General features: G+C 45.0%; 1 protein-coding gene across 4 annotated transcripts; it reads left to right on the top strand.

Moving 5' to 3' along the window:
• Positions 1 to 3,459: 3,459 nt before the first annotated feature.
• Positions 3,460 to 15,249, top strand: bub1 (BUB1 mitotic checkpoint serine/threonine kinase). Of its 4 annotated transcripts, none has more exons than XM_026194532.2 (24): positions 3,460 to 3,669; positions 3,823 to 3,882; positions 4,371 to 4,512; positions 4,623 to 4,819; positions 6,342 to 6,382; positions 6,495 to 6,571; positions 6,658 to 6,707; positions 7,273 to 7,457; positions 7,550 to 7,641; positions 7,868 to 8,232; positions 8,696 to 8,736; positions 8,813 to 8,932; positions 9,129 to 9,239; positions 9,414 to 9,498; positions 10,198 to 10,282; positions 10,386 to 10,563; positions 10,682 to 10,745; positions 10,829 to 11,616; positions 11,729 to 11,829; positions 11,994 to 12,155; positions 12,759 to 12,916; positions 13,066 to 13,243; positions 14,082 to 14,188; positions 14,283 to 15,249. In XM_026194532.2, exons 1-24 carry the CDS (start codon positions 3,647 to 3,649, stop codon positions 14,479 to 14,481), a joined length of 3,609 nt encoding a protein of 1,202 aa, XP_026050317.2. In that variant the 5' UTR covers positions 3,460 to 3,646; the 3' UTR covers positions 14,482 to 15,249. The 4 variants fall into 4 exon arrangements, with proteins under 4 accessions (XP_026050317.2, XP_026050318.2, XP_026050319.2 ...); XM_026194533.2 differs by having other exon boundaries at positions 9,417 to 9,498; XM_026194534.2 differs by lacking the exon at positions 3,460 to 3,669 and adding an exon at positions 3,727 to 3,744.
• The last annotated feature ends 1,300 nt before the right edge of the window (positions 15,250 to 16,549 follow it).

Here is a 16,549-nt window from a genome sequence, read left to right on the forward strand (position 1 = left end):
ACCCCACCCCCTGCGTGTACGGGGCTTCTGAAACTGCTTTTCATGGGCTACTTTGGGGCTTCGAACGGTGGCGTTGAACCAGTGATTCTTTATTTTATTTTATTTTATTTTATTTTATTTTACAACAAAGAGATGTCTGTATTTTAGTTTAAATATACTGCTTGTTTAAATGTATATTCTATACAATGTACGTGTAAATGTAACACTGCTTTTAGAGTAAATTAATTAATTTCAGATGATTATTTTTTCTCTTGCAATTTTATTATGAAGATGTTTAAGCACATAGACACCAGGTGCTTCCGGATTATTTCGAAGTAAAGTCTTATTTACTTTGATCCTTCAACTGGAGAACCTGTAAATTAAAATCATGGCGTTCGTCCATTTCAAATTTTCAATAGTAAAACTTAGCATTGTTTTCTCAGTAAAATAAACTGAATCTCACAGAAAGGGCAATATACTCTCACACGCTCCTGCACACCAAATCTGGAACTACTGTCCATCATGTGTCGTCCTTTTTATCTACCTCGGGAATTTACATCGGTCATTGTAAGTGCCGTTTATATTCCACCACAAGCGGACACGGTCACCGCCTTATGCGAGCTGCATGAGGCACTCACACAGCACCAGACACAACACCGGGACGCTGCGCTTATTGTGACGGGGGACTTTAATAGCGCCAACCTCAAACGCGCAGCGCCGAACTTTTATCAACACATCACCTGCCCCACCAGGGGTGAAAGGACACTGGACCACTGCTACACTACGGTCAAGGACGGCTACAAGGCACAATCCCGCCCTCCGTTTGGCAAATCTGATCACGCCGCCATCTTCCTCATGCCAAAATATAAACAAAGGCTGAAACAGGAAGTTCCGGTTCAGAGGAAGGTCGCGCGCTGGACGGATCAATCGGTGGCCGCGTTACAGGACGCACTCGATGACGCAGACTGGGGCATGTTCAGAAACAGCGCCGACGATGATGTCAACGTGTTTACGGAAGCGGTTGTGGGATTCATCGGGAAACTAGCGGATGATACCGTGGAGACAAAGACTATCACAACGTTTCCCAACCAGAAGCCGTGGGTGGATAAAACCATCCGCAACGCTCTGAGATCCCGCACCGCTGCCTACAACACGGGACTCATGACGGGGGACATGGACCCGTACAAAGCCGCGTCATATAACGTGCGGAGGGCGGTGAAAGAGGCGAAGCAGCGCTACGGGAGGAAACTAGAGTCACAACTCCAACAGAGTGACTCCAGGAGCCTGTGGCGGGGACTAAGGACAATAACGGACTATAAAGCACCAACAACCGGTATGACGAACGCGGCCGTGACTCTGGCAGACGAGCTGAACACTTTCTATGCTCGCTTCGAGGCTGTAGCTAAGGTCTCCAACAATGCTAGTGTTAGCGGCGCTAACGGCTGCAGACAGGAAGATACTGCCAGCACCGGAAACGTGCTCGTCATCTCCGAGCATGAAGTAAGGAGAGCCTTCAAGAGAGTGAACACCAGGAAAGCAGCAGGACCAGACGGCATCCCAGGTCGTATCCTAAGAGACTGCGCATACCAGCTAGCTCCTGTGTTCACTGAGATATTCAACATCTCTTTATCTCAGTCGGTGATCCCCACATGCTTCAAAGAGTCCATCATTGTTCCTGTCCCGAAGAAACCCCACCCTGCTTCTCTCAATGACTATCGCCCTGTAGCCCTCACCTCAGTAGTGATGAAGTGCTTTGAACGCCTGGTCAGAGACTTCATCATTTCTTCACTACCAGACACACTGGACCCACTACAGTTCGCTTACCGTCCAAATCGTTCCACAGACGATGCCATCTCTCATCTCCTCCACACATCACTTACTCACTTGGACACTAGAAGGGGGAATTATGTTAAAATGCTCTTCATAGACTACAGCTCTGCATTTAACACCATAATTCCCTCCACACTCACCACCAAGCTGGAGCATCTGGGACTCAGCTCATCTATGTGTCAGTGGATCTCCAACTTCCTAACTGGCAGACCACAGGCAGTAAGGATGGGCGGACATGTCTCAGCCTCCACCACTCTCAGCACTGGAGCCCCCCAGGGGTGTGTTCTGAGCCCCCTGCTGTACTCTTTGTACACATATGACTGTGTGGCCACTACCAGCTCCACCACCATCATCAAGTTTGCTGACGACACCGTCGTGGTGGGCCTGATCTCTGATAACAACGAGACGGCCTACCTGAAGGAGATTAGGAATCTGGAGAACTGGTGCCAGAGGAACAACCTCCTTCTAAACGTCAGTAAGACAAAGGAGCTGATAGTGGACTTCAGCACTAAGCAGGAGAGGAACTACCAGACCCCCGTCATCAACGAGTGCCCAGTGGAGAGAGTGGACAGCTTCAAATACCTCGGAGTTCACATCACGCAGGACCTGTCATGGTCCTGTCACATCAACACCGTGGTGAAAAAGGCCCGACAGCGTCTCTACCACCTCAGACGCTTGAGAGACTTCCAACTGCCCTCCAAGGTGGTCAGGAACTTTTACTCGTGCACCATAGAGAGCATCCTGACGGGAAACATCTTAACCTGGTTCGGGAACAGCACCATGCAGGACAGACGAGCTCTACAGAGGGTTGTGCGGTCAGCTGAGCGCACCATCCGCTCCGAGCTCCCTGACCTGCACTCAATCTACAGCAGGCGGTGCTGGACCAAGGCCAGGAAGACCGTGAAGGACCTCAGCCACCCCAACAACACTGTTCTCTCTGTTGAGGTCAGGAAAGCGATTCCGCTCCCTGAAGACCAACACAGAGAGACTGAGGAGGAGCTTCTTCCCGCAGGCGATACGGTCTCTCAATCACACCACCACACAGTACTGACCCACACATATGGTTCTTACACACACACTGGACTTTCTGGACATTGTTTTTGCACACATTGTTTTTTTGCACAACACTGGTCACTATATTCTTCATTTCCGGTTAATACTTGTACAGCTGCTGTTATTGTGTATATATTTATTTATATTTAGATTTCTTCATACATTCTTATATAGTTCTATATTGTGTATTTTGTTGTACAGTTATTTTATTTTCAACTTTAATTTATATATTTTATCTTATTCTTCCCAGTTAAATTTACCCTTCATTCTAATTTGTGTTGTACAGTTATTTCATTTTGAACCTTAATTTATATTTTATTCCTTCTTAGTTAAATTTACCCTTTTTAATTTTTCATATTTATTTCCTATCTTATTCATAGCCTTTTCCTTTTTTGTTTTCTTTAGGTCACGAGCAGTTGTCCAAGCATTTCACTACATATCGTACTGTGTATGACTGTGTACGTGACAAATAAAATTTGAATTTGAATTTGATATAGACGGCACTTTGTGTGATCTTTTTTAGTTTTTAATACCTTTTGTTTAATTTTTTTACGCCTGTGCGTCACGTGTTATGGGCGTGGATTTCCCACGCCCTCTGAAACGCTATTGGCTTAGCGCGAAATTTGAAATGTAAGGGGAACGTTAGCGGCTCGGAGGACAACAACAAGTCTAAATATGCGAATTTTTTAGATAGCAAACAATCAAACCAGAGGAATTAAGTGCTACAAAAAAGTTTACTATCGGTTTTCTTGGGAGAACTTTTTTTTTTTTAACTTAAAGCGAAATGGATATCGCCTCGTATTTACAGTAAGTCACGATGGAACATGGACGTTAGCCGCTGTTAGCTCAATTGAAGGGGTTAGCTTCAGTGCTAACATGAATGTATGGATCTTTTATAACTAATTCATAAACAACGTAGCTGTCAGACATGTTTTAATTACTCATACTTCTACCCTTCAGGCGTTTTGAAAACAGTTTGACCTCATACACAGGTGACGACCCACTGGACGCCTGGATCAAGTGAGAATTTCGACTGTTTTCATTGATGTGTAATGTTTTATAGTAATTTAGGAAAAGTTATTAGTCCTGCAGCCATTGAAATCATATTGAAACCTGTAAGAGTGTAAGAGACAGCCTTAACACAGGAGGTACATAACAAATGATCGTCCGCTTATTTCATTTTTGAGTGTTGACGTCGGAAGTAGACCTGGATTTACTTTTCAAAGTCACACTTCCTGTTCTTTACCGTCTATTTCCAGCTTTAGGTTATTTAATAACACTTTTGGATATTAAGGCTGAATATATGTATCACAAATGTTTGCTTGTCTCAGAGCACACAAAACAGCAAACCAACCAGCCTCAAAGATAAATAACTGCGTAATATCTTAATAAAATACAATAATAGTCTGTCTTAAAAATATTGTGAATCATTTTTTGATGATTTAATACAAAAAGATACACACAAAATGAGAAGTACTGAAGGCAAGTTTCTCTGGGTGCTTCTTTAGGTTTGTGGAGTACCTGGAGCAGAGGCTACCTACAGATGGTGGCAGAGGGATGTTGCTGGTGTTTGAGCGTCTCATCCAGAGATTTTTGAATGTCGAGCAATATGCGAATGACATCAGATATGTGAACTACTGCATCAAATGTGTAAGTCTGATTAAAACATTGTATTTTTACAGTTGTCTCCATAGTTTGTATCTTTTTAAGTTGGATAAAGTCTTACTCGAGCTCTTTTCTTGCCTCACTGTGTCTTACAGGCAAGTTATTACGTGGACCCTGTTTCCCTGTACAGTCAGGTCTTCAGTAGGGGCGTCGGCACCAGGACAGCTGGCCTGTATGTGGCCTGGGCTCAGCACTTTGAACAGAGAGGACTGCATGAACAGGCTGATGCAGTATACCAGAAAGCGCTGGAGAACCAAGCTCATCCAGCCAGCACTGTTCTCCATGAATACAAGTAAGCATTTGAAGAGTGAGACGAAGTTTCTCATGGTAACCTCAGACGGTTAAATACAAAGCTGTCTGTGCCAGTGTCGGTGGGAGTCTGGCCTATGTAGATACCTTTCAGAGTGTTTTGTAGAGAAAGTATGCCAGTTGAAATGTGTGGAAGTGGTTTAACCTCTGTGTTGTGGTGTAGCTGTTGTTAAACCAACCTCCAGCCTGTTACTGTATTAAAAGTATTAAAACGACACACACATATGTGGTCTCACTAGTGGGCAGCTATCATCATGGTGGCCGGTGGTTTGTTTTCAGTGTAACTACTAAAAAAAGTTGAGGAACCTGCAGACATCAGATACTGTAGTATTTGTTTGAGTTTACAGTGCTCTTGAAAGCGCTGAATTCTAGAACGCTGAACATCTGCCATCAGCTCTGCAGGACATGAGATTTGCCGATGTTCATCTGTCAGGCATCACCACTGGTGTGGTCTTGGTATTTGGATATAGTTTCTTCAGTTTGTATGACTAAGATCAGAATTACACTTGTACGCAGACATAGGCAGCTGTCAAACACAAGTTTGGTCCCAAGTCCCAAGTTTGAGACCCCTGGTCTAAAAGAAGCATGAAAGCAGCGTGAAAGTCCTGGCAGTAATAAAGTGTGAACATCCGCTCTGAGCCTCGTGTTCATTCTCTGATGACGTCATTTACATCACTCTGGTCTGAGCAAGACGTTCCGGGGCCCTAATTTCTCAGTGGTGCAACTAAAAAAAATTCTTGTGTCACACACGGTGCGACTAGCCGGTTGAAAGGTTTGGGTGTACCTAACTTTTGTGCTGGTGCACCTAAGAAAAAAAGTTAGGCACACCAGTGCAACCACGGCAAAAAGTTAGTCTAGAGCAGGGGTGGGCAACTCCAGGCCTCGAGGTCCAGTGTCCTGCAGGTTTTAGATCTCACCTTGGGTCAACACACCTGAATCACATGATTAGTTCGTTACCAGGCCTCTGGAGAACTTAAAGACATGTTGAGGAGCTAATTTAGCCATTTAAATCAGCTGTGTTGGTTCAAGGACACATCTAAAACCTGCAGGGACACTGACTCTCGAGACCTGGAGTTGCCCACCCCTGGTTTGGAGCCCTGCATGAGGTGACCATGCCAGCAGTGGCCCACAGCTCATTTAAGTTTGAGACTCCTGGTCTAAAGGAAGCGTGATGGAAAGCCCCAGCAGTAATAAAGTGTGAGCATCTGCTCTGAGCCTCGCGTTCACCCTCTGATGATGGCATTTACGTCACTCTCGTCTGGGCAGGACGTTCACATAATCTGGGGTATGGAAACTCTAATATTGCTGTAATCTTTTAGGGATGGTGCAATTAAGAAGTGAAAGAATTTAAAGTCTGTGTTAACAACTGAAGCCTGGATATTAATCTGGCCTTCTAATGTGAATGATATCTGGCTGTGTGTAGTCACTCTACACATGCAGTGACAGCGGTATGTTACTGTGCTGCATGTTATATACTGTGGGCTAACAGAAACTCTGATCTGCAGGCAGTTTCAGACCAGAACCAGAAGTGAGACGGCAGTGTCCGGTAAGATGGTTTATTTAAAAGTTCCTTTATTATATAATGTTGGATTTCTTTCTTTAGAAATTTTTATTGTTGCTCTACTGTCTGACTATTTTTATATGTCTATTTTATGAAGGAGGAAGTCGAAACCCTTTGCAGAACTCCAATTTAACCAATCAGGTGCCCCACAGAGAGCCTGTCACTCAGAACAAGGTGTGTTTATCTCTGGTTTTTCATCCTAATTGTGCATGAATGCCATTTTCTGCTTTTCCATTCACACTGTGCGTCCTCTGTCACAGATGTCTGTGGACTGTCCCTCCAAACCACCTGCGAGTAAATTCATCGACATGTGAGTGAAACACTGAACTCAGTTTTTGGGGTTCCTGTTTCTGATGTCAGCAGAGTGCGCTCGTACCAACACAACATGTTACAGCCATGAGATGAAAAAGGAAGAGGCTCAAAGACAGAAATAGGGGGGGGGGGGAAGAGTTTAAGTCACCCTTTAACTGTGTTTCTGGAAGCAAATTAGATTTACATTAACCACAGGAACAGTAAATAAAAGTGTCTTAGGAGGGTTTGTTTGTTTTATTTGGAATTTTTTGGAAAAAGATCTTCTGTTTTTTAAATCTGTCTTCCTTTATCTCATCAAAGGTGGAATAAGCATCTTAGAAATTCATAATGTGGCAAATGTCAGCTGTTGCTCCTAGAGTAGCTTTGCCTGATGATGGCTTTGGGCTCACAGGGATTGATTCATGTGGAATTTCTTCCAGTTAATGTAAAAATTCGTGTACTGGGATGGGCTTTCTGTGACAGAGAATAGAAGCAGAAGAGCTTCACTTTACATTCATCTACACTCGCACAGTTTCGAGGATCTTAACAGCATGATGTCACCTGATTTCTTCTGTCGCTCACAGAGTCTCTCGCTCTGAGACTTCCGGGACAATTCCCACCAGTCAGGGCTCTGGCATTCAGACCGTGTCCGAGTACACGGTAGAAGATCTCGTCTGCGACGAATCTGAGCTATGCTTCGAAGAGGCCCGAGCTCAGAATTACTTCCGCAAGCTCCGTGAGCAGGAGGAGAAAGACAAGACAGACTTCAGTGAGTTTTTAATTCTGCAGCTAAAATAAATCCGTGCTGCGAACACTTGTCTGGATTTCTAGTAAATGTCCTTTTTATTGTTTTCATGTCAGCGCTGACACCGAGCGAGTTTGAGGAGAGGAATAAATGGTTGACGGAGAAAGTTTTCTGCGATCTTGAAATCAGACAGACTTCATCTCAAAAGGTAAGACAAAAGCATCCTGATGCAATAGGCTGTGCTGAATGTGCATCAGAGCCCTAAGCTTCAGGCTCAAAGCCAAAGTGCCAGCAAAAATAGACAAATAAGGATTAGTCTGAGCTGCGAATCATGCAAAGTTGCTCTAGCAGCATCCAAGAATGAAAACAGTGAGTGATAAGCACATCGGGTTCACTGCGTCAGTCTGAGAGGCTTTTCTTCTTCTTTATTTCAGCCGCCTGCAGCAGAAACTGCTGCCGATGTAAACCCGAGTCTTACCCAACCCTCCTTCAAGCAACCTCCACCCTCAAACCGTCTGAGCAGCCGGCGCTCTCTTGGCTTGAGATTAAACACCGAGCCGACCTTCATCCAAGAGGCCGCCGCCAGCATTCCCGAACCTCCTCACCAGCAGAACATTGACACGCTAAGTTCGGTGGCATCCCATCATCCCTCTGTCCCAGCTGAGCGGGACATGGGTTTGCAGAAGTCTGCAGATCGGGAGCCGCTCCCCTGGGCCTCAGCGGTCCCACATACGCCACTTCATCAGCCTGTGAGCTTTGAGAGCACAGACAGGCTCCCACCCCCAGAGAACAATGCAACGTGGGTACCTTCTAACTCCCTCGACACTGCTTCTGATACTCTGTGGAGCATAGGTTTCTGGTTGTGCAAGGAAAACATTGAACCTAATATTTAATATCATGAAAATGCGAGATGTAAGAACAGCTACAGAGACGTTTTTTAGGAAACACCCCCCCCCCCCCCCCCCCCCCCCCGTGTTTCCCACACAAGTTTATTTTTATTTTTCTGTCCCTCATCGTTTTATTATTGGACAGTCTGATTTCTGTTAAAGTTCAAGCCCTGCTGATGGGCTCATCACTACATGATGCCTGTGCCATAAAGTTTGTGACAATAAGTAATGGAGTAATAAGCAGCTTTCTCTTTAGTCAGTTAGTGTATGAATTGTATTCCGATTTTATTAGAAATTCTCCTGCACACATGATGATGATTTCGATGGCTGACTGAAATGATTTTAGATGCGTTACTGATCTTGTCTTTCTCTCAGGGATGTGGGTCTGCCTGCAGAGCCTGAGGACAAGCTTGATGGTAAGTGTGCTTTTATTTTGTCGAGCTGTTGCGTGTCTCTGGTAGATGTAGTCACAGCCCTCTCTGTCCCTCTCAGTGTCGCAGGGAGCCACAGCTAACCTGTCTCACGTCACTCCTAATAACTCGCTCGGCTTCGTTCAGGCCACGCCGTCGCGGGTGCTGCCATCACCTACTGTCAACACACGAGAGGCGCTGGGTGAGCACGACAGTTTGTCTCTTTGCTGTCACGTCAGAGGTGTTTTTATATCAAATTTAATGTTTTTGGATTCAAAGAGTTACTTTCATGTTATGTCTCTGTCCTTTAATCAAACTGCTCTTCACTGCTGCTCAGGCTTTGGCGGCTGTGGTAAAAACTCCTTCACTGAGTTCTTTTCTTCTTTGTGTCGACTCAGGCGTGATCATGGACATGTTCCAGGCTCCGACCTTACTCGAGGAACCGTTCAGCAGCACATCAGTCCTCCACGCTGCTGAGAAGGAGTCTGAAGCCGGATTCTGGATAGGCGGTAAATAGGCTCTGAACACAGTCGGGATAATAACAGAATCTAACTGGATCCGGTCACCAGTGCTTAAAATTAATGTTCCTCCTGTTTGAGTCAAAGCAAACTCAGGCCTGAACCTCTGAGACTGATTCTTGGTCTCGCTCCAGATAACCTAATTATTCTGTCTCTGATGATTAGCAGGAGGAGCCTCCTCATTATCTAAGCCTCCCACCACGACTCCATTCACCATCTTTCAGGATGACGACAACAAAGAAAACGGCAGGTAAATATGGCCCCCACACTGTGGACACCCTAAACCCCAGCTGTGATGTTACACTCCCATGTAACCTGTGTGATATTCTGTCTGTGCTGGATGTCCTGTATCCATCCATCTTCTTCTGCTTATCCAGGATAAGAGAATTTTGTGCTTCAGCCTGAGAAGACTCGGGGACACTTTAGTGCTTTTAATTTTGAATATGAATAATAAAGGTGGTAATTTATAGACTGTTTTTTTTAACAGTTGTTTACTCTGTTAGCTCGTGTAGTGAATGCAATAAAAGAGCTTTCAGGAGGATTTAACTTTTGATTTCCACTCAGATGTTGATGTGATCTCCAGCTTCAGGTCTCACTGAACTCACACTGAGATTTAAATGTCATTACTAGGAAAGACCTAGTTCACAAACACTCAAGGCTTCTGGGAAATGGTGTTTGCTAAAGGCTGCTAAAACAAACACAGACATATTTTTCATTTATTTTATGAGAAAAACCCACAAACCCCCGTTTTTAAATAATTCCTGTTTGTCGTGGACTCTTTCAGCTGCTGGGGTCAAGGTGCAGAACGGCACACATTTCATTCTGTCGTATGTTTTTTGTAGATCAGTTCATCTTAATGTTTGTGCTGCTGTGAAACCTTGAGGATAAAATGAAGTGCATCTTCATGACAGCCAAGTGTTCCTGTTATTTTTGTCTCTGTGCTGTTTAGTGCCGCTGCTCCTGCTGATGCCGAGAAGCCTAAAGGAGTCAGAGCTCTGGCTGAAATCCCGGTGTCAAAGGCAGACAAACCCAACGTGAGTGAATTTACTCATGTTAAGCTAAATTCCAGATTTCTGGACGAGTGTTTGGTGTGTTTGTTTCAGGTTCACATCCTCGTGTTTTTCTTATCCTCATCAGGAGACTCCTTCAGATCTGATCCCAGATGAGAGCACCATGTGGGGAGCTCGCTACAACTCGCTCAACTCGCTCGCCGCCTGTCCCAACAGCACCACAGACTTCGCCATGCTGGCTCAGTTCGTCTCCACGCCATTCACTTGCAAAACCTTTATCAGCAGCGACTTCCTCGAGGACCGAGGTAAGAGGAGCCAAACCTGCGGCTTATTCCTCCCGCAGCCTCCGCACCTGTCTCATTTTAACAACAAGCTGAAAGTAATCTAAAGTTTCCCTAAATAATAAATGTTTCTGCCCCACAGAGAATAAATGTGAGGGGGAAGCTGATGAAGAAGCTTACCTGAGGCGTCAGACCAAAAAGCTGAGGTAATCAGTCTTCAGGTATCCACTGCCCATTCGTGTCACTGTTATCAGTGCAGATGTCACAGATGTGTCCTCTCCTCTGTTAGCCCCATCCTGGAGCAGAGTCCGACCGACGAAAGCACCGTCGGCCAGACGGTGCCCTCCTCTGCCAGGCAGGGCACCATCGTGGGAGAGGAGTTTGCAGCGGCCCAGCACTGCCTTACTGCGTCCTCACTCACCATGGTGCAGCCTCCTCCTCCCGGCGTGCTCTCCTTCAGGGACCAGACGCTCTGTCCTGCCGACTCCTCTAGGACAGCGGGGCCCGGCTGGGAGGTGTATGCAAGCCCCGAGCAGCCACCCAAACAGGCCTCCTTCATCTCAGGCAGACCCATGAGCGAACCTTTTCAGATCATGGAGGACCTAGAGACCCCCAGCAGCCCCCAGCAAGCCCAGAATCAGGTCTGTGACGTTCCCATGAGCCCCGAGGGTGCTCTCAAACCAGACTGGCTAGCCATCAGGAGCCCAGAGGCCATGGCCGAGCCAGACCTGGATGCCTTCCTGAGTCCCCATCAGCCCAAGAATCTGGACTTCCCCATGAGTCCAGGGCACCCACAGCTCTGTGCTGACGTGCCCATGAGCCCGACATCAATCAGCAGGGAGGATGAACCCATGAGTCCAGAGAGGGGGCTGAGGCTGAGCGCTGACATCTCAATGAACAGTGACACGCCGCAGAAAGCCCAGACGGGGGCAGTCCAGCTGATGTCGGATCCCTGGGACACCGAACTGATCTCCAGCCTGCTGTCTGGACTCAGCCCGCCTCTCGCCACACATCCGCGCTGCACCACCTGGCAGTGCAACATACCGAACATCACTCCAAAAATGACCATCAGCATGGGTAAGATCTGCAGCGCCTGCTCCGTTAGGTGTGGAAGTCTGGCTTTGATCCAGCTGCAGAGAAAAACTGTACGCTGTGTTGATTGAAACGATGAATGTTTGTGTCGTGACAGGAAAGGAGTCCCTCAGAGTGGACTGCGTTCTTGGAGAGGGAGCCTTTGCGACAGTTTACCAGGCCACGAACCCCGTGACCTTAGAGAAGACCGTTTTAAAGGTGAGGCTGCGGATGAAGAGTGCCGCGTCCCTGTCTCTGTGTTACTCAGCTCCTTTTTTTTAATGTAGTGGTGAAACAAATCTTATTGAATCATCTCAGAAATGAACCGTGTTCTCAGAGACATTTGGACATGACCGCAGGATTCACATGTGTCCTCGCTGCAGGTTCAGAAGCCGGCCAACCCCTGGGAGTTTTACATCAACACCCAGCTCGACGCTCGGCTGAGGCCCGACGTCCGTCACCTCTACAGCAGTATGCACTCAGCTCACCTCTTCCATAACGGGAGCGTGCTGCTCGGTGAGCTTCACAGCTACGGCACCCTACTGGTCAGTTACCGTCAGTGTGGATTTATGGATATGAATTTACTTTTGTATATATGTTTTTAAAATCCAGTAATTTGTTGGTTTCTTAGTTTTTGCGCCATAATTTCGGATTTGATCTGTGTTTACGTAACTTGACTTTTGTTACAGAATTTTCTAGTGGTCACTTTTCAGTGAATTAAACAATAAGTTGAGCACATAATGAATCCATAACATGGATGACAAAGACTGTTAATCAGTATGAAGGAAGAGAAACTTTAAATACTAGAGTTTTGCTTGCCACAGCTGAGCTTGGACATGTGGGTCGGTCTGTTGGCACGGTAACCTCACAGCAGCCTTGTTATTCGTCAGATGATGTCATTAAAAATGCTCCAAAAAGGCTAAAACAGTACACAGTCCAGACGTCCAGTTCAGGGGCTCTAATTAGTGGAATTGAAGCCAAGCAGCCTATTTGGTATCAAATTTTACAAATACAAGCCTTAATAATAAAAACAGTTTCCCCCCATAAGTTGTTATGAGGGTTTAAACCATTGTTGTGGAGTCTGCAGAGACTATTCGGTCGGTTTAAAGCTTCTCTGTTTCACTGTAATGCTGTTGCTCCACCTGCAGAACGCTGTGAACATGTACAGAACCCTCAGTGACAAAGTGATGCCTCAGCCCCTCGTCATGTACTTCACCGTCTGCATCCTCCACATGGTGGAGCTGCTGCACAGGATCCACATCATCCACGCCGACATCAAACCTGACAACTTCCTGCTGGGAGAGAGGTACCAATCACACGCTGTTTTTATCTCTGTGCTGCTCGTATTTGCAGCTTAAAAGTGTCAGAGGTGAGGCGGGCAGGCCCGGTCCTCCCCTCGTGACACTTCAGTTTCAGGCTCTGTTGAAACGCCTCGTCATCACTCGTGTCCTTCAGGTTCTTGGAGAACAAGCGTTTTGATTCAGAGAGCACGGACCACGGCCTGGTCCTTGTCGACCTCGGGCAGAGCATCGACATGGAGCTCTTCCCAGCAGGCACTGCATTCACTGCCAAGTGCCTGACGTCGGGCTTCCAGTGCACAGAGATGCTGAGTGGAAAACCGTGGAACTACCAGGTGAGCACAGCAAGGACAAGAAGAGGCATTAACATACACAGGGAGGGTCGAACACTGCCACGTTTCAGCAGCATTGGACAGTAGTGCGGTTTTTCCTGAGCTGCAGCTTCTCTCATACTCTGTATGTGTTTGAGAGCTAAGAGTAATGTCTCTGTGGGTTAGCGCCCAGTGTTTGTTGTTTCTGTCCCTGGAGTTGTGTACGGGAAACTTTGTAGTGTTGTTAATCTAATGGAAAGTCCAAAACTCAGCTTATCAAGTTTCCAGGTTCATTAAAAAGGTCTTGCTGGTCTCATTTTCCTCGCGATAATTCATATTTAGATTTGCACAGCTGATAGTTTGTGATGGTAGCCTGTGTCTTTGTATGATGAGTTTCATCTCTGCAGGTCACTCAGTCAGCTGGCTGAATGAAAAGAGCATGATGTTATGGGAAATGATCTTGTAGCTCTTGTAGATCTTGTATGAGCCGAGTTCTCTCGATTTAAAGGGGATTATAGGGTTCAGCTGATCATCACTCTCAGGCGTCCCTCAGACACTCAGAGGAACACCGGGAAGTGTCATGAACACATTTCATGACCTGATGACTGTTTTTGATGGTTAATAGGAGGCTATTTTCAGCTGTGCCTTCATATAGCCGATCATTTCCTGACACAAAGCCAAAAGGCTTGTCGCCTTCTGTTCTCAAACAGAGAGCTTTTGCATGTCACCCGATGTGTGAACCACGACATCTGGAGCCCCACATGTTTTATAGAAAGAAACATCTGGAGATTTTGTTGAAGACTCCTTTTAAAGATGGAAAACGAGTTTTATTCTGAAGGTCTGACTGTTGTTTGGGTTTCAGACCGACTACTTTGGCATTGCGGGGACCGTGTACTGCATGCTGTTTGGGACGTACATGCAGGTGACCAACGAAGGAGGCGTGTGGAAGACGAACGGCGTGTTTAGAAGGTGAGTGCTCAAAGGAAGCTCCCATTTGTCTTTATTTGACCTCGTTTTTTGTGCATATGTGTGCTGATGGTAAACCCCCCCCCCCCCCCCCCAGAAACCCTCACAGCGACCTGTGGCTGGACTTGTTTCACACGCTGCTGAACATTCCAGACTCCGGCTCGCTGCCGAGCCTGCGGAGCCTCCGCTGCCGGATGAACACGGTTCTGCAGGAGAACTATGGCAACAAACTACCCACGCTTAAGAGCCGGCTGGTGGTGCTGCTGCTGGAGAACCGCAAGACGGTGCGGAGATAACGGATATGCCTCGCTCTGAAAAAAGGCTGCTGTTTATCCTCCGTTTGCACTCGTTTAAGCGCACACTCTTTGACACATCGGACTGTGAACGCATCGCGGGAGGAGTGAAGCATTTCAGCTCGTACAAATGCATAAATGTATATTTCTCTTAGGTCACTTTTTAAATTGAATTTGTTCCCATTTTGTGAAACAATTTTATTTTTTATTTTTTTTCCCTTGAAAAACAAACGATAGTCTGTTTGAAGCTTCACTGTAACACGTTTTTCAGTGTTTTGTTTTTGACCTTTTTCTTCTCTCATTAAAACAACCGGACAAATCAAAACATATAAAAATTTGATGTTGTTGTCTCACTGACAATCTCAGGAAGTAAGTGAGGCAGGGACTTTGGTAAATGTCCCAGCCTGAAAACAGGGATTAAGATGGCAGGAGACAAACATAAACTGATAAAGCATAAATGTTGACCTGCTTTTATTCTAAATTTTAAAAACAGCATTGAATTCAGCTTCTTTCATTCATCTTATGATGAGAAACATTAAACATCAAAATGTTTTTGTGTGATTTTAGTGGAAAGATGGTCGTAGTTCATGGGTTTATTTCTGGATTATCAGTCACATGTAAAGATATTTGTACCTGTGAGTGTTTTATGTTCACTGTACACAAGTTGTAATGTTTCATGTTCTGTTAAACGGCGTTTATTTTTATCTTTCTGTCATTGACGCAGGTGTAATAATAATTTTAATAATAATAACAAGCATGCCTCACTGAGAAGGAGAATTGTGTCAAAGTTATGTTGAACGAAAATGGATTTCATATATAAAGCTTCATTTTTTGTCTATATTTTTACATTTAAATGAAAGATAAGGGGGCTTTTCTGATCAGATGATCCCCTATCAGCAACAGTGGGAAGGAAAAACTCCCTTTTAGCAGAACGAGACAGAACCAGGATCACAGACAAGCAGCAATCTTCTGATAGGAGCAGAGATGAGAACGAAACAAACCTGAGAAGAGAGAAATCAAGTTAATGAAAGGGAGTGGTGATGTCTAAAATTCCCAGTGCATCATGGGAAGTCTTGCAGCAGCCTGAGTCTGGCAGCATAACTAAAGGATGGTGATGATGATATTGATGATTCAGTAATAACTGAATTGAGAACCTTTGGGGAAGTTTACAAAAATGGACAACAGTTCCAGACAGTAGATGCCCCTCGTGTGGCCATCTTCACCACTTGGAAAAATATTCCCACTCACCTCATGCATCAAGCATGCCGCAATGAATTTTTAAAGTGATCAACAATAACGGTGGAGCTACTCATTACTCTTTTTTTGGAGGTGTGTTCCTAAATTTTTTATCAGCTGTAAAACAGCCTGTTTCAGTTTAAGCTTTGTTTTCAGTAAATTGCATGCTCATTAAATGTTTTGTCTCACTCCCATTTCTTCTTGCTGCATGTTGAAGCTGTACTTGGAACTTGTTAAGATCCAACCATGCAAAATATGATTTTTTTTGCCATTTTTCAAGTGGTCTTAGACTTTTGATCAGGAGTGTGTTTACTGTAGATGATTCCATATTTAAAGTCTTTTTTTTGTTTTTCTGTCCAGTCATGTTACTTTTGCTGCCCCGTTGAGACGTGTCGCTGCCTTTTTATGATGAATAGTTACAAATCTTTACATTCTGTTTTTATGGATATTTTTCACAGCGTCCCAGCTTTTTAGAATCTGGTGATTTCAGCTCGGATTATCATCAGATAATGAAGACTTTAAAGAGACTAATGTGTACTGTATAATCTCAAACTATGCATTTTACTTTAAATGGCTTTTTAATCACACCCCCAGTTCACCACCTGCATGTTTATTTATAGAGACATCATGATTTCATCTTTTAAAATAAATTTTAAAACAACTTTTTTCTCTTTTTTAAAGTCTCAACTTCAACAAAAAAAAACCAAAACTTACCCAGCGTGTGTGTTTCATGTTTAGAAATGACTGAAAGATTTGTTGAAGTGAAGTGTTTTGAGTTTTGTTCAAAAAAGAATGACTTCATATAGGAAAAAATATATATCACATATGCAGGACA

The sequence above is a fragment of the Astatotilapia calliptera genome, chromosome 15 (genome assembly GCF_964374335.1).
Source record: "Astatotilapia calliptera chromosome 15, fAstCal68.1, whole genome shotgun sequence".
Classification (NCBI taxonomy): Eukaryota; Metazoa; Chordata; class Actinopteri; order Cichliformes; family Cichlidae; genus Astatotilapia; species Astatotilapia calliptera.

Bases quoted from the DNA above. Each gene is read 5' to 3' on its own strand.
- bub1 (XM_026194532.2), top strand. From the start codon at position 3,647: ATGGATATCGCCTCGTATTTACA. The intron at 8,933-9,128 runs GTGAGCACGACA...GTGTCGACTCAG, and splicing joins CAACACACGAGAGGCGCTGG to GCGTGATCATGGACATGTTC. The intron at 10,283-10,385 runs GTGAGTGAATTT...TATCCTCATCAG, and splicing joins CAAAGGCAGACAAACCCAAC to GAGACTCCTTCAGATCTGAT.